Source organism: Octopus sinensis, linkage group LG6, assembly GCF_006345805.1.
Source record: "Octopus sinensis linkage group LG6, ASM634580v1, whole genome shotgun sequence".
Taxonomy (NCBI): domain Eukaryota; kingdom Metazoa; phylum Mollusca; class Cephalopoda; order Octopoda; family Octopodidae; genus Octopus; species Octopus sinensis.
The window spans coordinates 54,705,507-54,729,987 of NC_043002.1; the positions used below are offsets into that span (position 1 = coordinate 54,705,507).

A 24,481-nucleotide genomic window follows, 5' to 3' on the forward strand; every position below is an offset into this window, starting at 1 on the left:
TACAAGAATATCATTGACAGTGACTTCCATCTTTCAGCCAATTAGTGTATGTATATACACACACACACTAACTTGAAACAGCTGTTGATCTTAAGGTGTAAGTTCATCACTTCCTCCCATCATCTGTACAACCCCTGATGTTCCTTGAACAATCCTTTCCACCAACCACTTATCTTTGTCAAGTTACATGCCTGCTGTCATATAAATACTGCTGTTTTGACAGCTTCTGTTTTTTGGATTCTGCTAACTGCAGACTTTTAAATTGCTTCATCTTTGTGCCACATTTTTAGATTATTCTACACTAATTTCTTTATCAAATCTTTCTTCCCCACCACCTTCATTTCTGCCCATGACTTCTCTTTCATCAGTTACTCTTGAGAAATCCAAAACCAACACTAATTCTATGAATATTAGTTCTCTCTCCGAACTGAAAGTCTTGGAAGTCATAAAAAATATTTGAAAGCTACCAGCCTTTCTATTCAGACAAATTAACAGTTGCGAGATATATGCATTTATACATAAAATTAACAAGTTTTCTTTCAAAATTACAAAATGGTAGAAAAAGGTGATACATCTAGAAAATTCTAGAAAGGATTCCTTCTACCATTCTTTATTTGGAAATGAGATAAAACAAGAAATTGTTTAAAAAAAAAAAATATTTAAAAACAAACAAACATGGAAATTGAAAGGTAGAAATCATAACAGTACACATATTGAAAACTTGTTCCTTAGAGTGATTTATTAGAAATGAAAAATACCCCAAGTATACACAATGAGCTATACATTAAATAGGTAGGGGGGGCTCAGGGGACAGCAGGGCAGGGGGAGGGGTTGAGAATATGTTCATAAATCACACACTTACCAGATTCCAGCAGTGTTCAATGTCTGATGAAATAAACATTCCTCCCACTCCCATCCCCACCCTATTTAGGATCACGTTTCAACCTTACCCCCCATCGCCCACCCTACCCCCAACCAAATGAACTAATGGTGTCAGGAATAAAAATGTTCAGGGTTTAATGTTATAGACGTCTATTTCTTCGAACACCATTTACACAACATTCATTTTATCCAATAAATAGAATGGATTTTGTATGCCATATCTTTGACAGTTGTGTTGCCATGGGTAGCAAATGCAGGTCTGAATTGCTTGAGATTATTATAATTATTATTATTATTATTATTATTATTACACACATTTGACACAAGAGTTTTATTTCAGAGTTTCTTGAACATAATCAGAAGGTTAGCCACAAGTTCCTGAGGTCAGAAAACATTTTGTGAATGGAAAAAAAAAATTGCTAATCAAGTTTTCTAATCAATAAAATTAAACAGTTTGAAATCTTTGAATTGTATTACTTCTCCAGTAAAATAAGGAATTATTAACGTGATTCCGCTAATCCAAAGAAAACAACATTCTCCTCACTGCTAGGAGAAATCAGAAAGATGGAATAAGGTAGAACTTTGCAGATGAGTAACTCAATAATTTAAGAGCGGAGAGCAGCTATGGTTGTACTAGTGATGGAGATAGGAAAAAAAAGTGGCTGTAGACAAAGAAAAGGACATGAGGGAAGTCTGAAGAGACTAAACAATGACGCTTACCTTGAATTCAAGTGTTGGATGGTAAGTAGCTGGGCTAAAGTCTTCTTCTATCCCCTCACCTGCATAAACTGTACATAACAATACCCATCAGGTTAATTAGGCTTATGATCTACTGAAAACTCCTAATAGGCAGGTTTCTTAAAAAATAGACATTTTTGTAAGGAAAAGAGATAAAGTTTGTTTAATGGAGAGGTATTTAACAAAAAAAAAAAAAAAGGAAAAATATACATTTGCTTGCTTTGTTTTGTTTTTTTCTCTCAAGGAGTGAACAGTCAGAAAATGATTGTGAAATAAGAACGAGGGCAAGGGAGCAGGAGGAATAACAGATTGGCAGCTGAAGACTGGAGCTAACCAGCAAGAACAGCAGTAGCAGCAGCAAGCTCAAGCTAAAGAATAATAATAATAATAGTATTGACGAGCTTACCAATTACTGCTGTAATTACCAATCAGACTGTCACTGCTAGAGAATTTAGTGATTCCCATTATGACACTCACCAATGAGGTGGACACTCTAAGTTGGTGGCAATAAAAAGGGAGAAGTAGAAGAGAAGAAGAAGAAAAAAAGAAGAAGAAAAGAAAATAAACAGCTCTAACATAACATTTAGAACCTCCCTGCTTGTTGCGGTGATTGTGTTGTCGTTGCTGGTTGATTCATTATGACACCACGTGGATATGGGTTGTAAGGAGCACGGATGCCCATCGCTGGTGGCACAGTGGCTGGCATTCGAGTGAGAATTGGGCCTGAAATTGTCAAAAGGTTTTACAATAAGTGACAAAGAAAGAAAAAAGAAAAAAACTAAAATTAAAATGCTAAAGGAAATCATTTTACACAAAGTCAGAATTAAAGTAAATGCAATGTTAGTTTTCTATTTCTGGGATCCATTTGCCATTTAAAATGCATCCAGTTCACATTGTAAAGTGGTTGGCATTTGGAAGGGCATCCAGCTGTAAAAAAGCCTTGCCAAAACTGATCTCACATGTGCTTGTGTCCTGTAAAAACCACTAAGTCCACTCTGCTGAGTGGTTGATGTTAGGAAGGTCATCCAGCTGTAAAAACCCTGCCAATACAGTCACAAAAGTCTAGTGCAAGCTTCTGCCTGATTGGCTCCTGTCAAACCATCCCACCCATGCCAGCATGGAAGGCAGGTGCTGAACTATGATGATGGTGATTTGTAACATTCTTTAACCTTTTAGCATTTAAACTGACCGTACCCAGACCAAATATTCTACCTATTTTATGTTCAAACTGGCCAGATCCAGCCTCTCACACCTACCCAACAATGTCATTCTAAAAACAATCACATTGTCAAAATCTCAAGGCTATGAGATGATGCAAAATTAATTCGAAACAATGTGAATAAATAAGGATTACATTTGACAGAGTAATCAGAATGCTGAAGGGTCAGTCACTTGCAAACAGTAAAATACTGAACACATCAAATATAACTTACTCCACTTCTACAATACAGCCACCATTTGTAGTGCTCCCGACTGGCTCCCATGCTGGTGGCACATAAAAAGCACCATCTGAACATGGCTGATGCCAGTACCCACTGACTAGCCCCATGCTGGTGGCATGTAAAAAGCACTATCTGAATGTGATTGATGCCAGGCATGCCTGACTGGCTCCTGTACTGGTGGCATGTAAGAAGCACCCACTACACTCTTGGAGTGGTTTGCATTAGAAGAGCATCCAGCAGTAGAAACCTTGCCAGATCAGACTGGAGCCTGGTGCAGCCGCTGGCTCCCCAAACCTCAAACTGTCCAACCCATGCCAGCATGGAAAACAGATGTTAAATGATGACAATGAAACTACCAAGCAAGCTACTCGTGCCGGCTATTATTCCACTCAAAGCTGAAACTTTTTGTAATACCAGTGAACCTGAAAAATTTAGATATTTTTTTTGATTTGTAACACATTATAGCAATACATGTGGCCTAATGGTTAGGGTGTTGCACTCAGGATTGCCAGACCATGGGTTCAATTTCCAGATTGGGTGGTGCATTGCGTACTTAAGCAAAATACTTTACGTTGCTTTGGGCCACTCAGCTATAAATGGGTCACTCTGTGACGGACTAGCCTTCTGATTAGGGGGAACGGATGTTGGCCTGTTCCTGTAGCCAACAGGGTTAGGGTTCTTTCAAAGCTAAAAACGATGCAAAGCACATTGTGATCAATGATGTATAACAGGTTTAAAATTACAACACCTTTTACAGAACTCAAAGAAGACAGAAGAAATGGTATGTTCAATCACAAGTGAACTTCCACTGAGATCTGTCACCAAAAACAGTCCAGCCATGACTATTTCATCTATCCAGGAGTATTTAAGACAACATTATCTCAAGTATACATTCCTTTATTTCAAGTTGTAGTAGTTCAGAGAGATGTGGCTATCTTTTCTAGCAAAAGAAAAGCAACCATGTAAAAGCTTATTATTTACATTATTTAAATTATTTACATTTGATGGATATTTGTCCTCATCTTGTTTGTTATATTTTTAGCTAAAAGTAAGCTGTTGTAACTTGCATATACTGACCAGGAGAAAGGTTTTGATAGTTCCATGATTTATTATGTGATGAATGTTAAGGAAACCCAGACAAATTTCTTGTACAAACTATATACACAGGTATCGGCAGCAAGGTCAGTGTTAGCTATGTGAACAGTGACAAGTTTAGAGTGTAGGTGGGGGTCTATTTGGGCCTGGTCCTCAGCCCTTTTTGTCCATTGTAGTCTTCCAAGATATAACAGGAGTTTAAGACTGTTAGTCCATGGCATGGGAACTATGATTTAGTTCTGAGAATTAAATCTAATGTAGATTTACAGAAGAAATTTCAGATACGTAAAGAAGACTAGAATAGAGAAACCTCAAACATAGCAAATAGTAAATTTTATTAAATACGAAAAAAGACAGGGTTCTGGTGCCATCAGAAACTGGTACTGGGTTTGATATGCAAGAAAAGGAGGAGACAGAAATTCTGCATGGATGCATAGGAGGAATAAAGATTAATAACAGATGGGACATAAATAAATTAACCGTAGGTGCAAGTGTTCTAAGTGTTTGTGTAAGAATGTATTATCACCTCTGATAGCAATAAAGAATTGCTCCCTCAGAATTAGGGGCAAATCATTTAATGTTTATGTATAATGCTGCATGGTAGCAACACATGGGCCTTGGATGCAGAGCATTTGCAAAGATTAGAAATGAAGTGAGCACACACTGATGGATGTCTAATGTTAGCGTGTGGATGATGGAGTACAAATGAGGGTAAAGAGAAACCAGATACAAAAGGAATCAAATTTAGTGTGCAAGAACTGAACTGGTAGAGGCATGTGATGTGCAAGAAAGTAGTGAATGCTCCAAGTGGAGGGACCCTGTGAAAGATGGAGATTGAGGACAACAAGAAACAAAGCATTAAAGGCAGTTCACAAGAAGTTACACTTCACAAAGACAAAGGATTCTGAGGGTTAGCCTCTCACACCTTAACAGTAAGCATTACCCTTCTATATTATTAGCTACCATTTCAGGTCACTCATGGTCAACACACACACACATCAACCAATTTCTAGAACCACCACTTGCTTCTCTTACTAACTTATAGCTGCCCTTAGCCATCTCTTCTCTCTCTTCCCCATTGCTTAACTGTTTCCTTCCTTACTTCACCTAGCATTGATTATTTCCTCCCGTCCTGTCACTCCAATTACTGTTTCTTCCAACATACTCTCTCAATTCTTCTCTTCTCTCCTGCCCTGATTCATCTTCTGCCTATTCTGTTGCTTACACTGCCTTCTTGAACAAAAAGAGACAACATGCAATGGTCAGCTCTCTTTTGTTTAGCACTAATGCCACAATCAAATGCTTCCAATCCATTTTGTAAAGTGGTTGGGGTTTAGGAAAAGTACTGAGCTGTAGAAACTATGTAGAAAAAAAAAACACAAGTGAGAAATGCCCCCCCCCTACCGCACCTCCCCAGTCGTCTTGGAGGGCAGAAACTGAATAAGAACTGATTTGGACTGTGATGACCCATCAAACCCATGCCAGAAGAGAGAATGGATGTAAAACCAATGGTTTTATAAACAAGCATTTATTGTGGAATATAAGAAATGCAGTTGTACATATTTATGCATTCATTCATATTTGCTGCTCTGTTTGGTATGAGGAACACAAGAATATAAGAAGAGGGTTTAAAAGAGAAAATATTTACTGACCAGACAGCATTCCAGATGTCATCATACCTTGTACAGGCCGAGGCGACTGAGTGGCTTTTTTATACTTAGGGAGACTGGCACGTCTTTCTTCCTATAAAAGCAATAATAATACATCACATGTAGACATTAAAACAAACATGGTAGTTCTTTGATATCTAATAGATTGTTACAGACATTCTTCAATGACAGAAAATTACAGCAAGACGACTTTAGTTTTTTTGGGGAAATTAAAAACAAAGAAAAATGTAGTGCATCATTCACTTACTGATCAAGTGATTCTTCAATGGAGAAAGATGGCCACCTCAACCATTTGCTGAGCTCTAGGACATTAGTAGGAATTTTCAAATCAACATTATCTAGAATCTGTAACATTTATTTTTAAATCTAGGAGGACAGCATCAGGCAGGTAAATATATCTACATTTATGATGTTAACAGACTTTGAAATTCAAATTTGCCACTTTAAAAATACAAGAACGGAAAACGGTCAATGGCATAAAATCACAAGGAATTAGCTGAAGAAAGTTGAAATACTTCTAACTAAAGATCAAAAAATCTTATCACTGCTGGGCCACAGTGCCCAATACTGACAGCATCTAAGTACACAAACATCAAACTCCAGATTTAAAAGCAAGCAGCAAATAAAACTGACAATCAGCCAGGTTCCCCCACCCCCAAAGGCATAAATGACATGAGTGATGGGCTGGGTTTTTTTTTTACCATGAATAAAAAATCACATCACACATTTCACTCCCCAGAAAACAAGATGGTGCCAGTTAAAGATTTAGTTGGCATTATCTTGGTTGCATTGCAGAGCCATGTCTGCAGGCAATATACTCAAGCCTCACAAGGCAGTGAGCTGGCAGAAATGTTAGCATGCTGGGCAAAATGCTTAGCAGTATTTCGTCCATCTTTACATTCTGAGTTCAAATTCCGCTGAGGTTGACTTTGCCTTTCATCCTTTCGGGGTCAATAAATTAAGTACCAGTTGCGTACTGAGGTCGATCTAATTGACTGACCCCCACCCCAGAAACTTCGGGCCCTTGTGCCTAGAATAAAAAAGAATATACTCAAAAGTCTCACTAGCTGAGTTGAATTATTTCCTTAGAAATAGCACAAAATTAATCAACTGATTGTTGCTAAGTAAATGGGAACACTTAATATACAAGTTTCAACACTTCCAGTGAATAAAGCTTAGTGAGATAAGCTGACCTTGAACTTCCCCTCATAAAGAACACTGCTTATCAGCTTGAAGCCTCAAGTTAGGGAGATAATATTCTGTTGTGAAAGTTGCATTGTTTTACAATAGTCTTAATCAGTTTATCATCAACATCCGTTTTCCATGCTGGCATGGGTTGGACGGTTCAACTGGGATCTGGGAAGCCAGGAGGCTGTACCAGGCTCCAGTCTAATCTGGTAGTGTTTCTACAGCTAGATGCCCTTCCTAATGCCAAACCACTCTGAGAGTGTAGTGGGTGCTTTTTACGTGCCAGAGGAGACTGGTAACAACCACAGTTGGTGTTTTTTACATGCCACCAGCACGGAACGGCACAGGGATCACAAATACAATTTCCACTTGATTTTGATGAACTTGACTCAATAGGTCTCCTCAAGCACAGCATGTCGCCCTACAATCTAAGGTACTTTTGAGTGGGCTGGGGCTGGTTATGCGACACTGGTGTAGGTTTCAGCTGTGAACTCATTTTAGTGAAACAAACGTTCCAAATAGTAACAAAAACTAGTTCAAAGACTTGATTCAGTCAAGAACTTTACCATCACAAAACTGTACACCAATAATACTTTGAGAAGAAGAGCAAAATCAATTTTACATTTTCACTTTTAATGTTTTTTTTCTTAAATCAAGTTTTGTTTTTAAATCCTATAACAGTTATTTGAAAGGGGGAAAGGAAATTTAAATAATTCAAAATATAGCAAAAATAAAAGACAGGAATTTAATAAGGGAAAGGATATTTTTATACACACAACATGCGTACGTAGGCATACATTTTATATGTGTGTGTGTGAGATGAGGCAAGTGGAAGAGAAGGAATCTATGGAGGAGGATGACTTGAGACCTAAAAAGAAATGTAGAGACAAGACTCCAAGATGGTCGCTATTAAGAAGTGAAAAGATGGAAGAGAGCCAGCCATCCGATGCCACAAACCCACATATAAACTCACCAGTGATATGTCTTCATCCGGATGCATCAACTTTGACGTTAACCCTGACGCCGATTCTGGTTTACGGATAATAGGTGCTCCTGATATTGTGGCACTGGGGGAGATTGATGTTGTGACAGCAGCTGCTGAAGGAAATGTTGGTTTTATCTGTGCCATAGCTTGGCTTATAGCTGTGGTGGGTTTGAAATCTGGTCCAACTGGTCGCGATGTGCTAGTCTGTGTCTGGTTAAAAACAAAATTGAAAACATTGATCAATATTTAGCATCAAATACAACAGACAGACAAGTTACAACAGATACTGTTGAGGAGACAGGTTCAATCTATAGTAGCATAAAAAAAAGAAAAAAGATACTACAGTGGTGCTTTATAACTATATCATTATGGTCCTTAACTTCTCCATTGCTACTGATTGACATCCCTTCTTGTCTTAATCTGCTGATCCTAGCACCCTCACATTTGATCCCCCAACTATTTTCCATTGTCTTTCTTTATATCTGTTTTATATTCTGGTACCAGATAAAAAAACAAACGTTTCATATTGTTTATGTATCAATAAAAAGAGGATTTGTACTGACCGCTTCTCTATGGATCTCAATGGATCAGCATTATTGATCTTGTTGTTTACATATAAACAAACTCAGGAAATATAGAATAACGTTCCCTATCCAATCAATAACAGTTCAATAACTTGATTTGGACATTTCCCTTTACAAAATACTTATACTCATTTGGTACAGTGCAACCCTAAGGGAAGCCCAGAGAATGAATGTTCCAGCAGAAGAAGGAATGGCTTTAGGGATTAGTGCAGGATCTAATACAACATGGATGACAAGACGGGCTTCTGGAGAAGGTGGAACAAAACTAATTTTGAGGGAACAGGGGACATTGTAGCTACAATGGAACTGGCTGTTCATCACAGATAAACAGAGAACATGGATGTTTAATAATAATGATGAAATTTCTGAAGCCAGTTCCCTATTTGTTTCTGTGTACACAATGAAACCACTGATGACAACTTGAAAACTGCCAAATTAATTCTTTTAATGCTTTTTGATGTTCAACCGTTATGGTTTTCTGTAATGAATCTTTAACTGACTGGCCTTCTTTAGCTGTGACCATTCTTGTCTTCATCCATTTTTTAAGATGAGATATTTAGGTTCCTTTTTCTAATAGGTCAAGTGGTTAATATAGAGGTTTTCCCAAGGTCAACCTGATGTTAAGTAACAAAATTATGCAGTTTCTCTCTCACCAACACTTCACATCATTTCGCCATTTCTCTACATTTTTATTAGTTACTCTCCACTTCCCCCATTTATGTACTGCCACCTATCATCTTCTACTCTCTGACTCACATCCTATTGTCCTTTACCTACCACCCTTAAACCGAGATTCATTACTGATCACCCCCACCCCTTCTAACCATTTGTTACTCTTCTTTCACAATCACCCAAACCTATCCACACAGCAATCCTTGATTCCCTGTCCCTTTTCTATTACTATTCACCTTCTTGTATCCTGACAGCACACCAACATGCTTTCTCCCTTTCCTGCTGGGGCAGCTACATATCTCCACTACAGCAAGACCTATGGGCTTGTCCCTCCATCATACTTTAAGCTCTCATCCCCTGCTACAAAGCCACTTCCCTCATTCAACGGGTTTTGTTTTGCAAGTTACTCAGTACCCTCACTAGCGCTAGTGCGATGGAAAAATAAATTAAATAAAGCTGCCAAGGCATTCTGTGAACTGGTTGGTGTTAGGAAAGGCATTCAGCCATAGAAATCATGGCAAAGTTGACAGTGAAGCTTGAAGGATCCTGTGGAACCTATCAACCATTGTTGGCATAGAAAACATGCTAAATGATGATGATAAATTCAATCAGAAACCTGCCAGTGTATCAACAAGACTAGTCCAGAGCACAGAGCAAAGGATGACTTAAGAAGCAGACCCTAGGTATAGACAAGGTGACCATACTACAAACTTCTCCATCCATTCTCTCTGCCCACCATTTCAGGAATCTCCCTCCATAGGGTCTTATCAGAAACAACTACTATTTCACTTTCCAGCTGGGTTTCCAAACTTAACCAACTGAAACTAGAGATACTCAGCCATCTCATTCTTCATCTCCACCCTTACGTTTTCTACTGGTTGGCTTAGCTTAATCCATTTTGTGGTTCTTTCCTGAGACATTCTAATCACATTACAACAAAAGCTATGATCTCTCAATGCTGAGAAGTAGCAGGTCAACATGGAGAGTCCATTTGACATATGAAAAACCAATGATGATGATGATGATACTGAGAGTGACAAGTTAAAAATGCTCCAAGTCCTGAGGTATCAATATTTTTCAATAGTTGATAGGAAGCCCTAGCTTACCTGTCCAGCTGCTGCAGCGGGGAAAAGAGGTTTTGCTGGTGCATTCTGTGTTGAAGTTATAGACTGTGAGGAAATTGGAGGTCTTGACACTTGAGGCATTATTCCACGTGGAGGAACAGCCATTGTGGGAATACCAGGACCATTGTTTGGATGCATTCTGCAAAGAAGGAATACAACAAAATTGAATAAAGAATTCTTTAAAAATATTTTATAAAAATGATTTTATGAGAGACAAATTTCAAAACTGACACATTAAACATCTTTATTTATTTTTTTCCTTCTTTAAAACCTAATCACTTACCTTAAAAGTGTATTTACCATTCTTTATAATTCCTTTATTGGTTTATATATTTAGTTGGAATGGACATTGGAAATATTGAGACATCACAAGATGTTTTACAATTGTTATAAGTAATTATTGGTATGAATAAAGCAGAGATGAAATTAAGACTTACCCTATTTGTGATATTGGTCCCATAGGGCCTGCAAAAAAAGAGAAAAATAATAATAAAAACTGTTGTTTAACCTCAAGTCAATCCTAATCAACCAGTTGTAGGATTTGTTTTTTAGCTAAGTTTTTGTTATTATCATCCATATGTGAATTAGTCAATCAATCTAGGATTCCCTCATTTCTTTCACTATCTACTTGCTAAGGCCACACCTAATTTTCATTTCATTTCAGTTTCAGCCAGACTCCCATTCCTGTTGCAAAAATGCTTAGGAGATAAATTTATCAATTAAAAAAGGTACATGTATATTAATTTAGTATTTTAATAAGAATAATAATTATTAAATACTACAGCTTTCCTTCTGTGCCCGAACTAGCTACACTATGCATAAGCTTAGCCTTACACAAGGGCTGCTCAATGTCCGTTTTTGCATATGCATTACACCCACTCACCCTTCCCCACCATTTTAACTCGTAACATTTTCACCTGGTGATTCATACGTGTGCTGTTTATGTGAATACATATATTTTGAGCATACCCTTATTCCCCCTCTTTATAGTCCTCATACAAGAGCCCTGATGTGTGTCATACAGTTGAATATTTACACACATAATACTTAAGCTGCTCTATGTAACCACCCTATTCTCATATCCACTTGTTGGCTCTTGCTTAGGATGTTGGATGAGGTCTATGCAAGCTGGTAAGCATTTTCGCAGATCTTCGTTTCAGGTGACGACAAAATTCTCACAACTAACTTACCGCAACCACTCCCAAGTACTTAAACCCAGGGACGCTATCATCAATGTTGGCACAATGAAGGGAAGGATGCCTGAGATCCTAGAAGACACACACACACAGACAGAACGGGATATATATATGTGTGTGTGTGTGTGTGTGTGTGTATGTTTGTGCCTCCCAGCCATCGCTTGACAACCAATCTTGGTGTGTTTACATCCACATAACTTAGTGGTTGGCAAAAGAGGCCGATACAATAAGTACTCGGCTTACAAAGAGTAAGTCTTGGAGTAGATTTGTTTCACTGAAGATGGTGCTCCAGCATGGCTGCAGTGAAATGACTGAAAGAATATATATATATATATATATATATATTGTTTCAGTCATTAGATTGTGGCCAAGTTGAAGCATCACCTTGAAGAATTCTCAGCAGAATGAAACATGTACATTTGAATGGAAGAAACTTACCAACAGGAGGCATTGGCGCCATTGGACCGATAGGTCCTATTGGCCCTAATGGCCCAGCTGGTCCCGGTCCTGGAGGAAGAGGAGGCATACTAGGAGCCCCTGGAGGAACAAAAGGTGGCATTGCAGCAACTGGTACCTGACCTCCATTGAAGTAAGTGTTGTTAGCGGGACAACTGTTGCTGTCTTCATCACTGTCTGCTTGCGGCTGCCGATTATCTCCTAGCATACGGAAGAAAAGAAAATCATTTAATAAAAAAAAAGAATTTTAACACCCAAGGACACTAATTTTATCACCCAAGGACACTAATGTCTTAGGATTTAAAATGGACAATGTGAAAGTATTTAGATCTAAATTTTAATTTTCCAGCATAACTTTAAGAATTAGAAATACAAAAGTATGTTCCAAACACTCTCAAAAGCGAGCATCTATATTACTAAATCTCTAAAAATTCCTTATTTCCAAAATTTATTGGGGCCTCAAGGAAGTGTGTATATCATTAGAAACAGAAAAAGGAAAGAATGACTGGAAAGAAATGAAGAATATCTTTGAAGAATAATCGGAGAGTCTCTTACAGTAAGAGTCTAAGAACTATACTCAAACAGGAAGAGACAAACTGAGCAAAATATAGGATAAAGGGGTCTCTCTCAATTCAGTATGAAAAGGCCCTTTCCAAAGATCTGAATGCCAGACCAGTGAGCAGACAGTCAACCAGATTTCATCTTTGCATCAAATCATATCAGCACTAAGAACCCCAACAATATTCCAGCCAAAGATAAGCGGTGGGAGCAGCCAGGATTGTTCTCATGCTGGACATAATGCTTTGTGGCATTTCATCTGCCTTTATGTTCTGAGTTCAAATTCCACCAAGATTGACTTTGCCTTTCATCCTTTTGGGGGGAGGGGGGTCGGTAAAATAAATACCAGTTGAATACTGGGTTGATGCAATCAGTTTACCTCCTAAGCCCCGAAATTGCTGGCATTGTGCCAAAGTTTGAAATCAATGTTACCGTTAAAGGTAGGCAACCACACACACATTAGTGAAAAGGTTGGGAACCACTGCACTATAATATGTGAAATTGGGGTTCTCAAAACTGCTTTTACTGCCTCCTAGATTGTCAGGGCAGTGGAGCTGACAGAATTATTCTCGTGTTGGACGAAATGCATTTTTTCTGACTCTTTACATAATAAAATACAAATGTTAAGGGGATGGATGAAGGGAATGGTGGATAAGAGATGGGGGGAATGTCCAATGAGACATGGGGTGAGGGTGGGGTGTAAAACAGCAGAAAACAATGATGCATAAGAGAGAGGCATTGTGCTCGAGAAGAGTGAGAGGTGAATGGTGGTAGAGAAGAGCTAAAATATTTGGTGGCTGAGGAACAACGCTATTCTATAGATTCCATTTGTATTGACAGGACTCAATTGTAAAACATTCTGACAAACAAAACATCACTTTATATTAGCAATATTAGAAATACTGGAAAGATATCAATTATCTAAAAGTGGATTATCTCATAACTAGTATTGAATACATTAAGAATAATGAGAAAAGAAAAAAACTGTGGTGAGGTACCTTTTCCAAGTTTGTGTTTTTCATGTTCTTTCATATCTTCTTCCGGAATTCCTTCCATTCCATAGATTTCTATTTCTATGTTATTCCGACCAGGTAATGCATTGGGAACTTTATCAACTTTTTCCTTATGAACCTAGAAAAAAGGTTTTTTGTAAATATTTAGCATTTTATTTAAGGACAAGCTGATGACAAAAAAGTTGAAATGAAGAAACTAGTATCAGAGAAATTTCAAAAGAATATCTCATGGAACTCTCACTTTCCATTCTGTTTCCATCTACCAAATACACTCACAAGGCTTTGGTTGGCCCAAGTGCCATGCAGTGGGATTGAGCCTGGAATCACATGGTTGGGAAGCAAGCTTCTTACCACACAGCCATGTCTGCACCTATGTATTTCTTCATTCTAACTTAAATTAATCTTTACAAAACTTTATATAATTTTAAAAAGAAATTCAAAAATGGACATGGTAAATTTCTCTTCTGCTATAGAATTTAAATTCTATATAAATTATTATTTACTAGACATTTCTAATGATTAGAAATAAAGCTGCAGATTAGTTTGATAAAGATCATCCCTTTCTAAGCTATTGACTAAATCAAACTCGGCTACAAGACACAAGTGCTGCACAACTGTGCCAACCAATAATCAACAGGAGATGTTTCTATGTCACTGTGACACGACTCAAGAAATTATTGAACATGAAATCAATAATCAATATTGAAACAGTCTTGTATGGTGTTTGTGTGTTAGCAAACAACGGGGAGGGTAGATATGATGTTAAAAGCAGAGCATGCTGCTGCAAATCAAGCTTATCAAGTCTACCATACTCTATACGGATTTAAGGGCACTGGTAAAATCCAACAGATATAATAATCAATAGGTCTGGCCCCTGGAGGACATTCAATAAGACTAAATCTCAAATGGCAATTCAAATAGCAAATAATTGAAAAGGAGAAATTAATATTAATTGAAAGCAATCACTTACTTGCATACAATGTATCGATAAGCCAGGCCCTGTGTAAAGTTTCTTGTGACATATATGGCATTTGAAGTGCTTTGCTTTTTGATGTTGGATGAGAATCTTTTCATCATCAAATTCTCTATTGCAGTACCTGAGTTAGATTTAAGGAAACAACTTGGCAAAATAATATTGGTTTCAAATTTTGACACAAGGCCAGCATTGGTGGAGAGGGAACAAGGTTGATTACATCAAACCCCCGCCCCCATGTCCAACTGGTACTTATTTTATCAACCCCAAAACAATGAAAGGCAAAGTCAAACTCAGACAGACAAAATGCCACTAAGCATTTTGCCTGGTACGCTAATGGCTCTGTCAGCTCACCACTCAGCAAAATATAAAAAAAAAAAAACAAGCATATATGAATTGTAAAGAAATAATAAAGTAGCAGTTCTACTGGCCAAGTGAAGTCAAAGGTTTTGGCTAAGGTCGCCAAAAAAAGCCCTTTCATTCAGTGCGAGCAATTGAGAATTCTATCTGCTGTTTCTATTGCAACATCTGATGGCGTTTACCACCATAGCAAATGAAACAAGTGTACCATGTTGTGCTAAATGTATGTGTGTGATGATCATCATTTAATATCCATTTTCCATGCTGGGATAGGTTGGATGATTTGACAGGGACCTCACTGTTCTGGCAGGGTTTCTACAGCTGGATGGCCTTCCCAACACTAACCACTTTACAGAGGAGACTGAGTGCTTTGTACATGGCACCAACACTATGTATAAAAACACACACACACACACATATATATATATATATATACATGCACACACTCATACTTGATGCACCATGGGTTGTAGCAATCATGGACCTCCATCCTAAACCTCCCAAATATACAATTCACTCTCAATCTTTTCTAACTTCTTTTCAATTACAGGAAAAATTCATACATACAGTGGGGCTAGGGCAAAATGTACAGGGTCAGTGATGTCATGTGAATGACCAAAGGGTCTTACTGGAAGGAACAGGAGCAAAGGAGGTGATGCAAACAGGACTGCTATCATGGACTTCATTTGCTTTGGGATTCTCACTTGGAATGGATGTAGTAGCTGCATAAGCTGAGGGAATTTGGCATTAGGTGGGTAGGACCCCACACCCAAGGATATATCCCGACGGGAAAGGATTGATTTATGACAGGTAGGTGAACTACGCTTTTATCCCTGTGCCACAAATACAGACAGATGATGCAAACATGACACGCTGGATATACGTGGCTGCATGGTAAGAAACCTGCTTCCCAATCACATAGCCCTAGGTTCAGTTTCACTGCGTGCCACACTGGGATAGTGTCTTCTATTTAGCCATGGGCAGACCTAAGCCTTGAGTGGATTTGGTAGACAGAAACTGAAAGAAGCTGGTCATATATATCTGTGTGTGATTGTCCCCCACCACTTAACTGGTGTTGGTGTGTCTATGTCCCCATAACTGAGCAGTTCAGCAAGAGACTGAGAGAAAAAGTACTAGGCTTAAAAAAATTACTGGGGTCAATTCATTTGACTAAGGTGTGTGGAGGGGGATCTACTATCCTACTGATGTGAATATCTCTTCAGAAATCAAAGAGAAAGAAGATAACAATGGACAACTACTTTGAAACCTCCAGCTTCTAAATTCACATTATCACCATCATCATCATCATTCAACATCCATTGTCCATGCTGGATGGTTTGACCAGGGCTGGCAAGCAGGAAGGCAGCACCAGACTCCAGTCTGGCTTGGCAGGGTTCCCTTCCTAATGCCAACCACTGAGAGTGTAATGGGTGCTTTTACATGCCACAACTGAAATTTTACTTGGCTTGATGGGTCTTCTTCTCAAGCATAACATAATGCCAAAGGTCTTGGTCATTGCCTCTGTTAGGCCCAACACCCAAAAGGAGCTTTTCCTGTGCCACCAGCCAGACTTGGTTTTGTGAATGACAATCTGGATAGGCTAAGGTTTGCAAGAAAAGAAATCAACCAGCCAACTTGGACAGTACAATCTGTCAGCAGTGAAAATATGCAAGATATTTCTCAACAATTTGAAATTGTTTTGTCATCTACATTCCAACAATAGGACTTTGTAACTTTGTTAAAAATTAGCTCCTTCCTTTAAGGAATATTTCAAATAATTAAAAACAGAAGACGAGACACACACACCAGAGGCTCCAGTTTCTGAGAGCAGATTTTATTTTGTTAAAAATATTAAAAGTAAATTTCAAGGACATTCATTCTTTATGCAATATACGTGTGTGTGTGTGTGTGTGTGTGCATGAGTATACACAAACAAACTAGTCTACTTTCATTCATATTCAAATGAAAACTAGGTGCGGTCCAACAGTCTGGGTTGTTATGTTCATGAGACATTTCTAAACCAGATGACATATTTTCTCTCTGGAAAGCACACTTCATTTCACATTGTTCTAGTCTAGTCTAAAACCAAGTACCAGTGACACGTTGGAAGTAATTAAACTGTGTGTGATGGACTGTTGTCCCTGGTACTTTGTGTCATTGAAGCAACACCAAAACTTGGATAAGCTCTGACCTCATGAGACTAAATGCAAGATACATTGAAGTTTAACACACACACACACACACACAAGTACGTCCAGTGCATGTGCACATATGATAAAGTGCTAATGTATTGAGAGAAAATTATAAGAGGTGTCAGATGTAATGTGCAAGAAAGAAGACTGCTGATATGGGCATGTGATGCATTTACAGTAATCCCTCGCCATATTGCAGCTCACCTATCACGCATTCAGCACATCAGATTTTTCTGGCTAATACATGTAAATTTATATTGCGTATTTCTCAGTATATCACAGGTTTCTGCAGCCGATAGGTATTGATATTTTTTCAGATTTTAATTATTTCTGTGGGGGGTTTTGGAATGTAATACCTGCGACAGTCAAGGGATCACTAGATGAGAACAGTTGCATAAAGAAGTGCTGATTGCTTTAAGTGGATGGAATTCATGGAAGTGAGAGAGAGACACACAGGAAGACATGAGATGAAGTACTGAAGCCTGATCTCAAGATGCTGAGCTTTTTGGATGAGATTAAGATAATTGGTGATTTATTGTGCCCGAGAAGACCCATCACTCACAGAATAAGTTCTATGGATGAGCAGTGCCCTCTTCTCCCTCCCTCTGCCCTATTGAGCATCCTCCCAAGTCTCATCCCCTAACACCTTTTACTCCCTATTTATGGTACTACTAAGGCTGGGGGACATATTTCATTCCATTTCCTAATGGTTACCTTTATCCCTCCTCTCCCTAGAATTGCTTCCATTTCCACCAATCACCTCCTGTTATCTCAATAGCTCTTCATCTCTCTCTCCCCTTTACCATACTCCATTCTCAACACCCCCTCACCTCTACCATCACACCCCACTTACTATATCTCTGTATCTCCCCCTTCCACTGCTCCAACACCTTGCACATCATGGGGTGGTGGTGTTACTTTCTGATCTATTCTCCTCTCTGAACTACTAGTATATCTCCCATCTTACACCTCTCCATACTGATACTTCCCTCGACTGAACCTTGACCCCGGTTCATCACTCATTACAATCAATTCCATCACCCTCTGTTACTACTACCCTTCACACTATGAAAGCACCAATGCTCTCCTGCCCTCTCAAGACCTACTGCCCACACCCTCTCTTAAGTTCACCTTCTTGCTCTGGCTCTCCCTCACTACCACCCACATCTATATATAATAGGGGTAAGCCATATACCTCTTCTACAGCCACACACTTGTCCCTCTACTTTACTTCAGCCTCTCAAATATTCCCTATTTAGGAGTGGAAACTTTTTCTTCTCACTGCTCTTCTTCCGTCACACAATGTTACTAGTGCTAGGAGCATGTAAAAAACACCCAGTACAAGTGGTTGGCATTAGGAAGGGCATCCACAGAAACCATGCTGAAACTGACATTAGAGCCCTACACAGCCTTGCAGCTCACAAGATCCTATCAAACAATTCAACCCATGCCAGCATAGAATGTAGACATTAAATGATGATCATAAATATATTATATATATTTATGCATTATATATCCCTACCATAGTAAACATGAAGAGAAAGTCAGCTTGCACAGCATACAGAAACCACACACACACACAGTGTAGTAAACACAGATGAATCAAGTTTCAACATGAATCTGTTTTAAAACATTACACAGAATTATCTAGCCGGATATTGTTAAAATACATAAACAATCCTAAGATTTTTCTTTAGCTGTTCTGCATCAATTTTACCTTAATATTAATTGATATTGAAAATCAATGGCAAATGATAAATATTTATATCTTATTATTGTCATCTCTGCAGGTCCAGTCCATTGGTTTCAAGGTTGTTCTTCACCCACCTATAGTTATCCAATTGTTTCCTCCTCCCACTGCTGCTAATGCGCAAGTGAAAGCTAATTTTACATACAACAAAGCAGGCAGATTGAGGTCATTTATCTAGTACACTTACATCAAATAATCAATTGGAAATTTCAAATTGGGACCTGGAAGTGGAACACCTAACTCCAAAGTCTTGCATTTCTTTTCCAGTCATACATGCTGTCAATATTTACAAAGTCTTCATACTTATAATTTTATGACCCCTACCATTTCTATCCCAACAGTCAGAAGGAATTAGTTTTACGTGGATTGTAAGGAGTACAGAACACTTTCATATCTACAAGAGATCCTTAAAAAGCAAAAACAAATCCTGGGTAGTTCTCAATTTCCTTAAGGACATTGAAACGAAACCCATGACTGGTAACATTCCATTTCTGCTAAATGCAGTGCTCTGGGTAAACAGTCAGTGAAGTTCAGCAGACATGTTCCCTAATCACTTGATGTCCAATCAAACCACTGACTTTAGTATTTATTTTGATAGTGTAAGAGCTAAATTTTGCAGGCCAAAATTGGATCAAGTCCAATCTAATATATGGTAATTATTCCATAAAATGAGGTCACTACATTGAAGGAGTAAATCAGAGAGTGGGATGTCAGTTAAAATTTAAGCATTTCATTGTCATCTCATTCATGTCTACTTTTCTGTGCTTTTATGGATCTGATGGAGGGGATTGATCTTCTATGGCTGGATGCCCTTCCTGTCTCCAACCCTCACCCATGTCCAGACATGTTTACATGAAAGACTGAAAGTGAATGACACTGCTTGTATGACAGTGACACTCATTTACAACTATCATGCAATGTTAAGACAAGGAGACACAAACACACACAAAACATGCTTCTTTTAGTTCAGTGTCATTCAGTGGGAATAAAGGAATGAACCTGAAACCATAATGGGGGGTGGGGGAGCGAAGTTCTTAACTGAGCCATTAATTAATATTATTAAACATAGGTGCTGACATGGCAAGAAGTTTGCTTCTTGACCACATGGTTCCAGGTTCAGCTCCATTCCAGGTCACCTTAGGCAAGAGACTTCTACTACAGCCTCAGGCCAACCAAAGCCTTATCAGTGGATTCGGTAGATGGAAACTGAAAGAATCCCATCGTATATACAATTATGTCACCATTACTTGACAACCAGTGTGTTTGTGCTTTACATCTCCATAACTTAGCAGTTCAGCAAAACACATTGATAGAATAAGTGGCAGGCTTAAAAGAAAAAAAATGAAGTCCTGGGGTTGATTCGTTCAACTTAAATTCGTCAAGAGGTGCCCCAGCATGACCGTAGTCTTATAACTGAAGTAAGTAAAAGACAATTGAGATAATTCTTTGGAATGTACATTTTTGTCAGTTGGCTTTGTATTGCTATTAATGCGTTTTATCCTTATTTTACTGATGAAAAGAGGGAAACCAGATCCATTTTGGTAAGATTTTACCTCAGAACAGAGGTATTTCATGCACTGCTTTACCATTTCTGCCAACACAGCTACAAAACAACGAATTTATAAGACAGGAGAATAAGACTGTGTGATGTTCATGCCTATTTTCAAGGGCATGGACAACTTAGTAAATAAAGTGGTTGCTGCCAGCAATCAAAAATGAATGAACAGTGGAGCCGCTAAGTTACGGGGATGTGAACACACCAATACCGGTTGTCAAGCTACGATAGTGGACAGACACAAGGACACACACATATAAATACGACGGGCTTCTTTCTATTTCCGTCTACCATATCCACACACAAGGCTCTGGTCGGCCTGAGACTATAGAAGACACTTCCGTAAGGTGCCACGCAGTGGGACTGAACCTGAAACCATGTGATTGGAAGCAAACTTCTTACCACACAGCCACGCCTACTGTCAGCCGGAAGTGGCCTCTGACGAAGAAAAATAAACAATGTCAAAAACTAAAACACCTAATTAGCTTCCTCTTTAACTCTGAGCAATTAACAACCAAGTGGGCGTTCCTTGCATTAATCAAGTCGCTTCTTTACGTTAAAAAAAAAAAAAGAAAGAAAAGAAAAAAATGGCCACTTCTTCCCGCGGCAGAGGTCTGGAATAGGTCATCTACATAAGATGGATTTTCTCCGTTTTGACAGAGATTTTTCAAACCATAACAAAAGATAATCAGAACTACCAAAGTTTTATAGAAAATACAGTTGCACAGGAATAGCGATACTTCTTGTAGGAATCACTAAATGAGAAGTTAGTCATATAAATAATGGTCTAGATTGAAGTCATGATATCCGAAACGGGAAAAGATGACAGGGAGAGGGACCGCCCGAAAGTTATGAGAAAGGAAGGGAGGGATTTTACACAATTAGAAGTTCAGATATTATCTCGTGGTTTGTATTATTACATTAATACTGACGACATAGGTTGAGGGAAGGGACTAGAATGGTTATAATATATTTTATGAAAGAAACGGTGAAGCACGTTATGTTATCTAAAAATAATTGTTCAAGTTTGCGTATATATATATATATATATATATAAAGGGTGACCCCCCTTCGGTCATGAATAACCATAGGATTGCACCTGGAAAGTTACTCCGAAGCACAAATCCGTGCAAGGTTGTTTATGGAAGACCAGCAGTCGCCCATACATACAAGCCTCCCCTGTATATATGTATATACACACACACAACTGGAGGAGAACGAACTTTACACTGTACTCTATGTTCTTAACAGAATATACCATAACTCTCTCTCATATATACATATATATATATATATATATATATACATATATATATATATATATATACACACACACACACAGGGTAATTAAAAAGTTGCCATACAGAAGAATTTATTTTTTTATAAGAAAGTTGTTGTTTTTTTATTTAACTGTTTCTTATTTAAAAAATACATTTTTCCTATGTATGGTGACTTTTGAATCACCCTGTATATATATATGTTTCAGTCACTAGACTGCAGCCATGCTGGGGCACCGCTTTGAAAGAATTTAGTCGAGAGAATCGACCCCAGTACTTATTCTATCAAACTCTTTCGTCTAACTGCCAAGTTACGGGGACGTAAATACACCAACACCGGTTGTCAAGCAGCTACAGGACACACGAGGGGTTTTCAATTTACGTCTACTGGTATTCTTCCGTTAGAAAGAGCACGCCCTACCAAATTCACTCGAGGTTTTGATCAGTCCGAAGCTATAATAGAACACATTTGTCTAAGGTGTAATGCAGTGGGATCGAACTCAGAATCATGAGCTTGAAAAGCAAACTTCTTTCTACACAGCCACGCTTGCGCATCTGTATTTCAGAGGTATAGTTGGCAGGCCATGGATTTGATTTGAGGCCATGCATTGAAACCAAAACAATTAGAATGGAAGACACACAACCATTGAAAAATAGCCAAGTGAAACCATGTCGGTGACAAGGTCCTAATTGGCGCAATGAACATTTTGCCACCAAACACTGTTAAAAGGGAAGTTAAAACAATGTGCTTTTGAATGGCTAATATGCGTTTTCCACAATTGTGTTTGTGTGTATGCATGTATATATATATATATTTATATATATATATACATACACACACACACCATTTAGTGTAGATGTAAAGAAAGCATTATTGTAGTATTAGTTAAATAACAAAGGAATAAATTAATGATCTGATCCAAAAATTGGAAACAAAGGTAATTAAAAAAAGAGAAACCCTTAATAATAAAATGGTTTTAAGGAGACTTCACAAATGACCGACCATGTTTTTTTTTTTATTTTGTAATTCTATTATATATTTATACACACACTGGCAATAGATAGCAAAAATACCCGTTTTATAGTGAAGGCGCGAAGATTTTGTAGAAAAAGGCTGTGAAAAAATACAAGGGAATACTTAAGGAATTATAAAATCATCAAATATCGTATATGAAAAATAAATTTTGCAAAATAATAAAGTAAAATGAAATAAATAAGGGAGAGAGCAGTAAGAATCACAATATTAAACACAACAAAGTCTTTTTATATTAAAACATTTCAACAGAAAATGATAAACAGGAAAAAAAAAATAAAATATAAAATATGAAAGGATACCAGCACCAAGGTTTCAACTGCTTCTTCTTTTTCCGACCCATTATTATTAATAATTTTTAGAGACTTTTGAAGTTATTTCCTGGTTGATATTGAAAAAGACAATAAAACTGAAACGGTTGATGTGAATGTTGGATGAAGAGGGGGAGACGGACGTCTGGGGAGAAGGGTAATTAATAGACAAAAGCGAGCACAATTGAGGGCCACTGTTGAAGTAGTGTTGTCTAAAGAGAAAAACCACAACTTTATAATGTTGTTGTTGGTTATTTAAATCAAATCAAATAAAATAACGAAAGTTTTACACCAAATTTTTTTCAGCTGCGTTTTCTGGGGTGAAGAAACCTAAGATGGCTTCTGAAATAACCCGGATGACGATAATGACAGGAGAGTTCCATACTTCCGCTCACGTAACCGCGCCGTCGCGGTTCTCTCCTCTTAATCTCCTATCTACCCCCTGTCTTTCTCTTTTGTCTCCCTCTCTCTTACATCTCTCCTTCTATCTTATCTCTCTCTCTTCCTCTCTCAGCAGACATCTTTAATAGGAGAAAGAGTTATATAATTAAAGTCAAAGAATAATTCTTTCTGTTAATGAGATAATCCCTGAAATTTGGGGGGGAGGTGCTAGTCAATTACGTCGACCTCATTGTTCACCTGGTACTTATTTTTATCGACCCTGAAAGGATAAAAGGCAAAAATCGACGACAGCCAGATTTGAACTCAGGACGTAGAGATGGAAGAAATATAGCTCAGTCTTTCGTCCGGCGTGCTAACGATTCTGCCAGCGCACCGTCTACCCTATAGCAGGCTTATGTAATTAAAGCTATATAACCCAGTTATATCCGCATAACTGTGTGTGTATGTGCACTTAATTGATTAGACATTGTTATTTAATTGAAGCTAAAATTTAACGATTACAAGACATAAAATTACTAAGGTCTAAACTTTACTTAGACATAAATTGTATTACTTCAGGTTTTGTGTTGAACATATTATTCTCTTGTGGGAAACAATGTGTGTCACGGCCTTCACCCTTTTACGTCCGTGTGTATGTGTGTGTGTATGTATGTATCAATGTATCTCTCTCTCTCTCTCTGTCTATCTATCTATATATATATATATATATATATATATATATAGCGTTCCTATAGAATAGTTTTAAATTATATAATGTGCCAAAGACACAATTTCTATGTTTTAAACATCACTGATTACGATTTAAAAGGGGGAAAAAAGGAGAAAAGACGAAAGGAAGCGAAAATGGGAGTGAGAAGTTGCGGGGAAAATTCCTGCTACTTTTAACGTAATTTTTCAGTTTTGATTTTCCTTTGAAAATGTTTCAGATTTATGCTTTAATCAACTGAGGTTAAGATTCTTCAATATGTATTTTTGATTAAAAAAAAAAAACGAACCAAATAAATAAATAGATTAAAAATTTTTAA

At 37.9% G+C, this 24,481-nt stretch overlaps 1 protein-coding gene across 1 annotated transcript; it reads right to left on the minus strand.

The window, feature by feature from the left end:
* Positions 1 to 713: 713 nt before the first annotated feature.
* Positions 714 to 23,418, minus strand: LOC115212773 (BUB3-interacting and GLEBS motif-containing protein ZNF207). The gene is made up of 9 exons (XM_029781451.2): positions 23,046 to 23,418; positions 14,574 to 14,700; positions 13,589 to 13,721; positions 12,015 to 12,233; positions 10,818 to 10,845; positions 10,363 to 10,519; positions 7,989 to 8,210; positions 5,810 to 5,900; positions 714 to 2,343 (listed from the first exon to the last, which is right to left on the minus strand). Exons 1-9 carry the CDS (start codon positions 23,084 to 23,086, stop codon positions 2,204 to 2,206), a joined length of 1,158 nt encoding a protein of 385 aa, XP_029637311.1. The 5' UTR covers positions 23,087 to 23,418; the 3' UTR covers positions 714 to 2,203.
* Between the last annotated feature and the right edge of the window lie 1,063 nt (positions 23,419 to 24,481).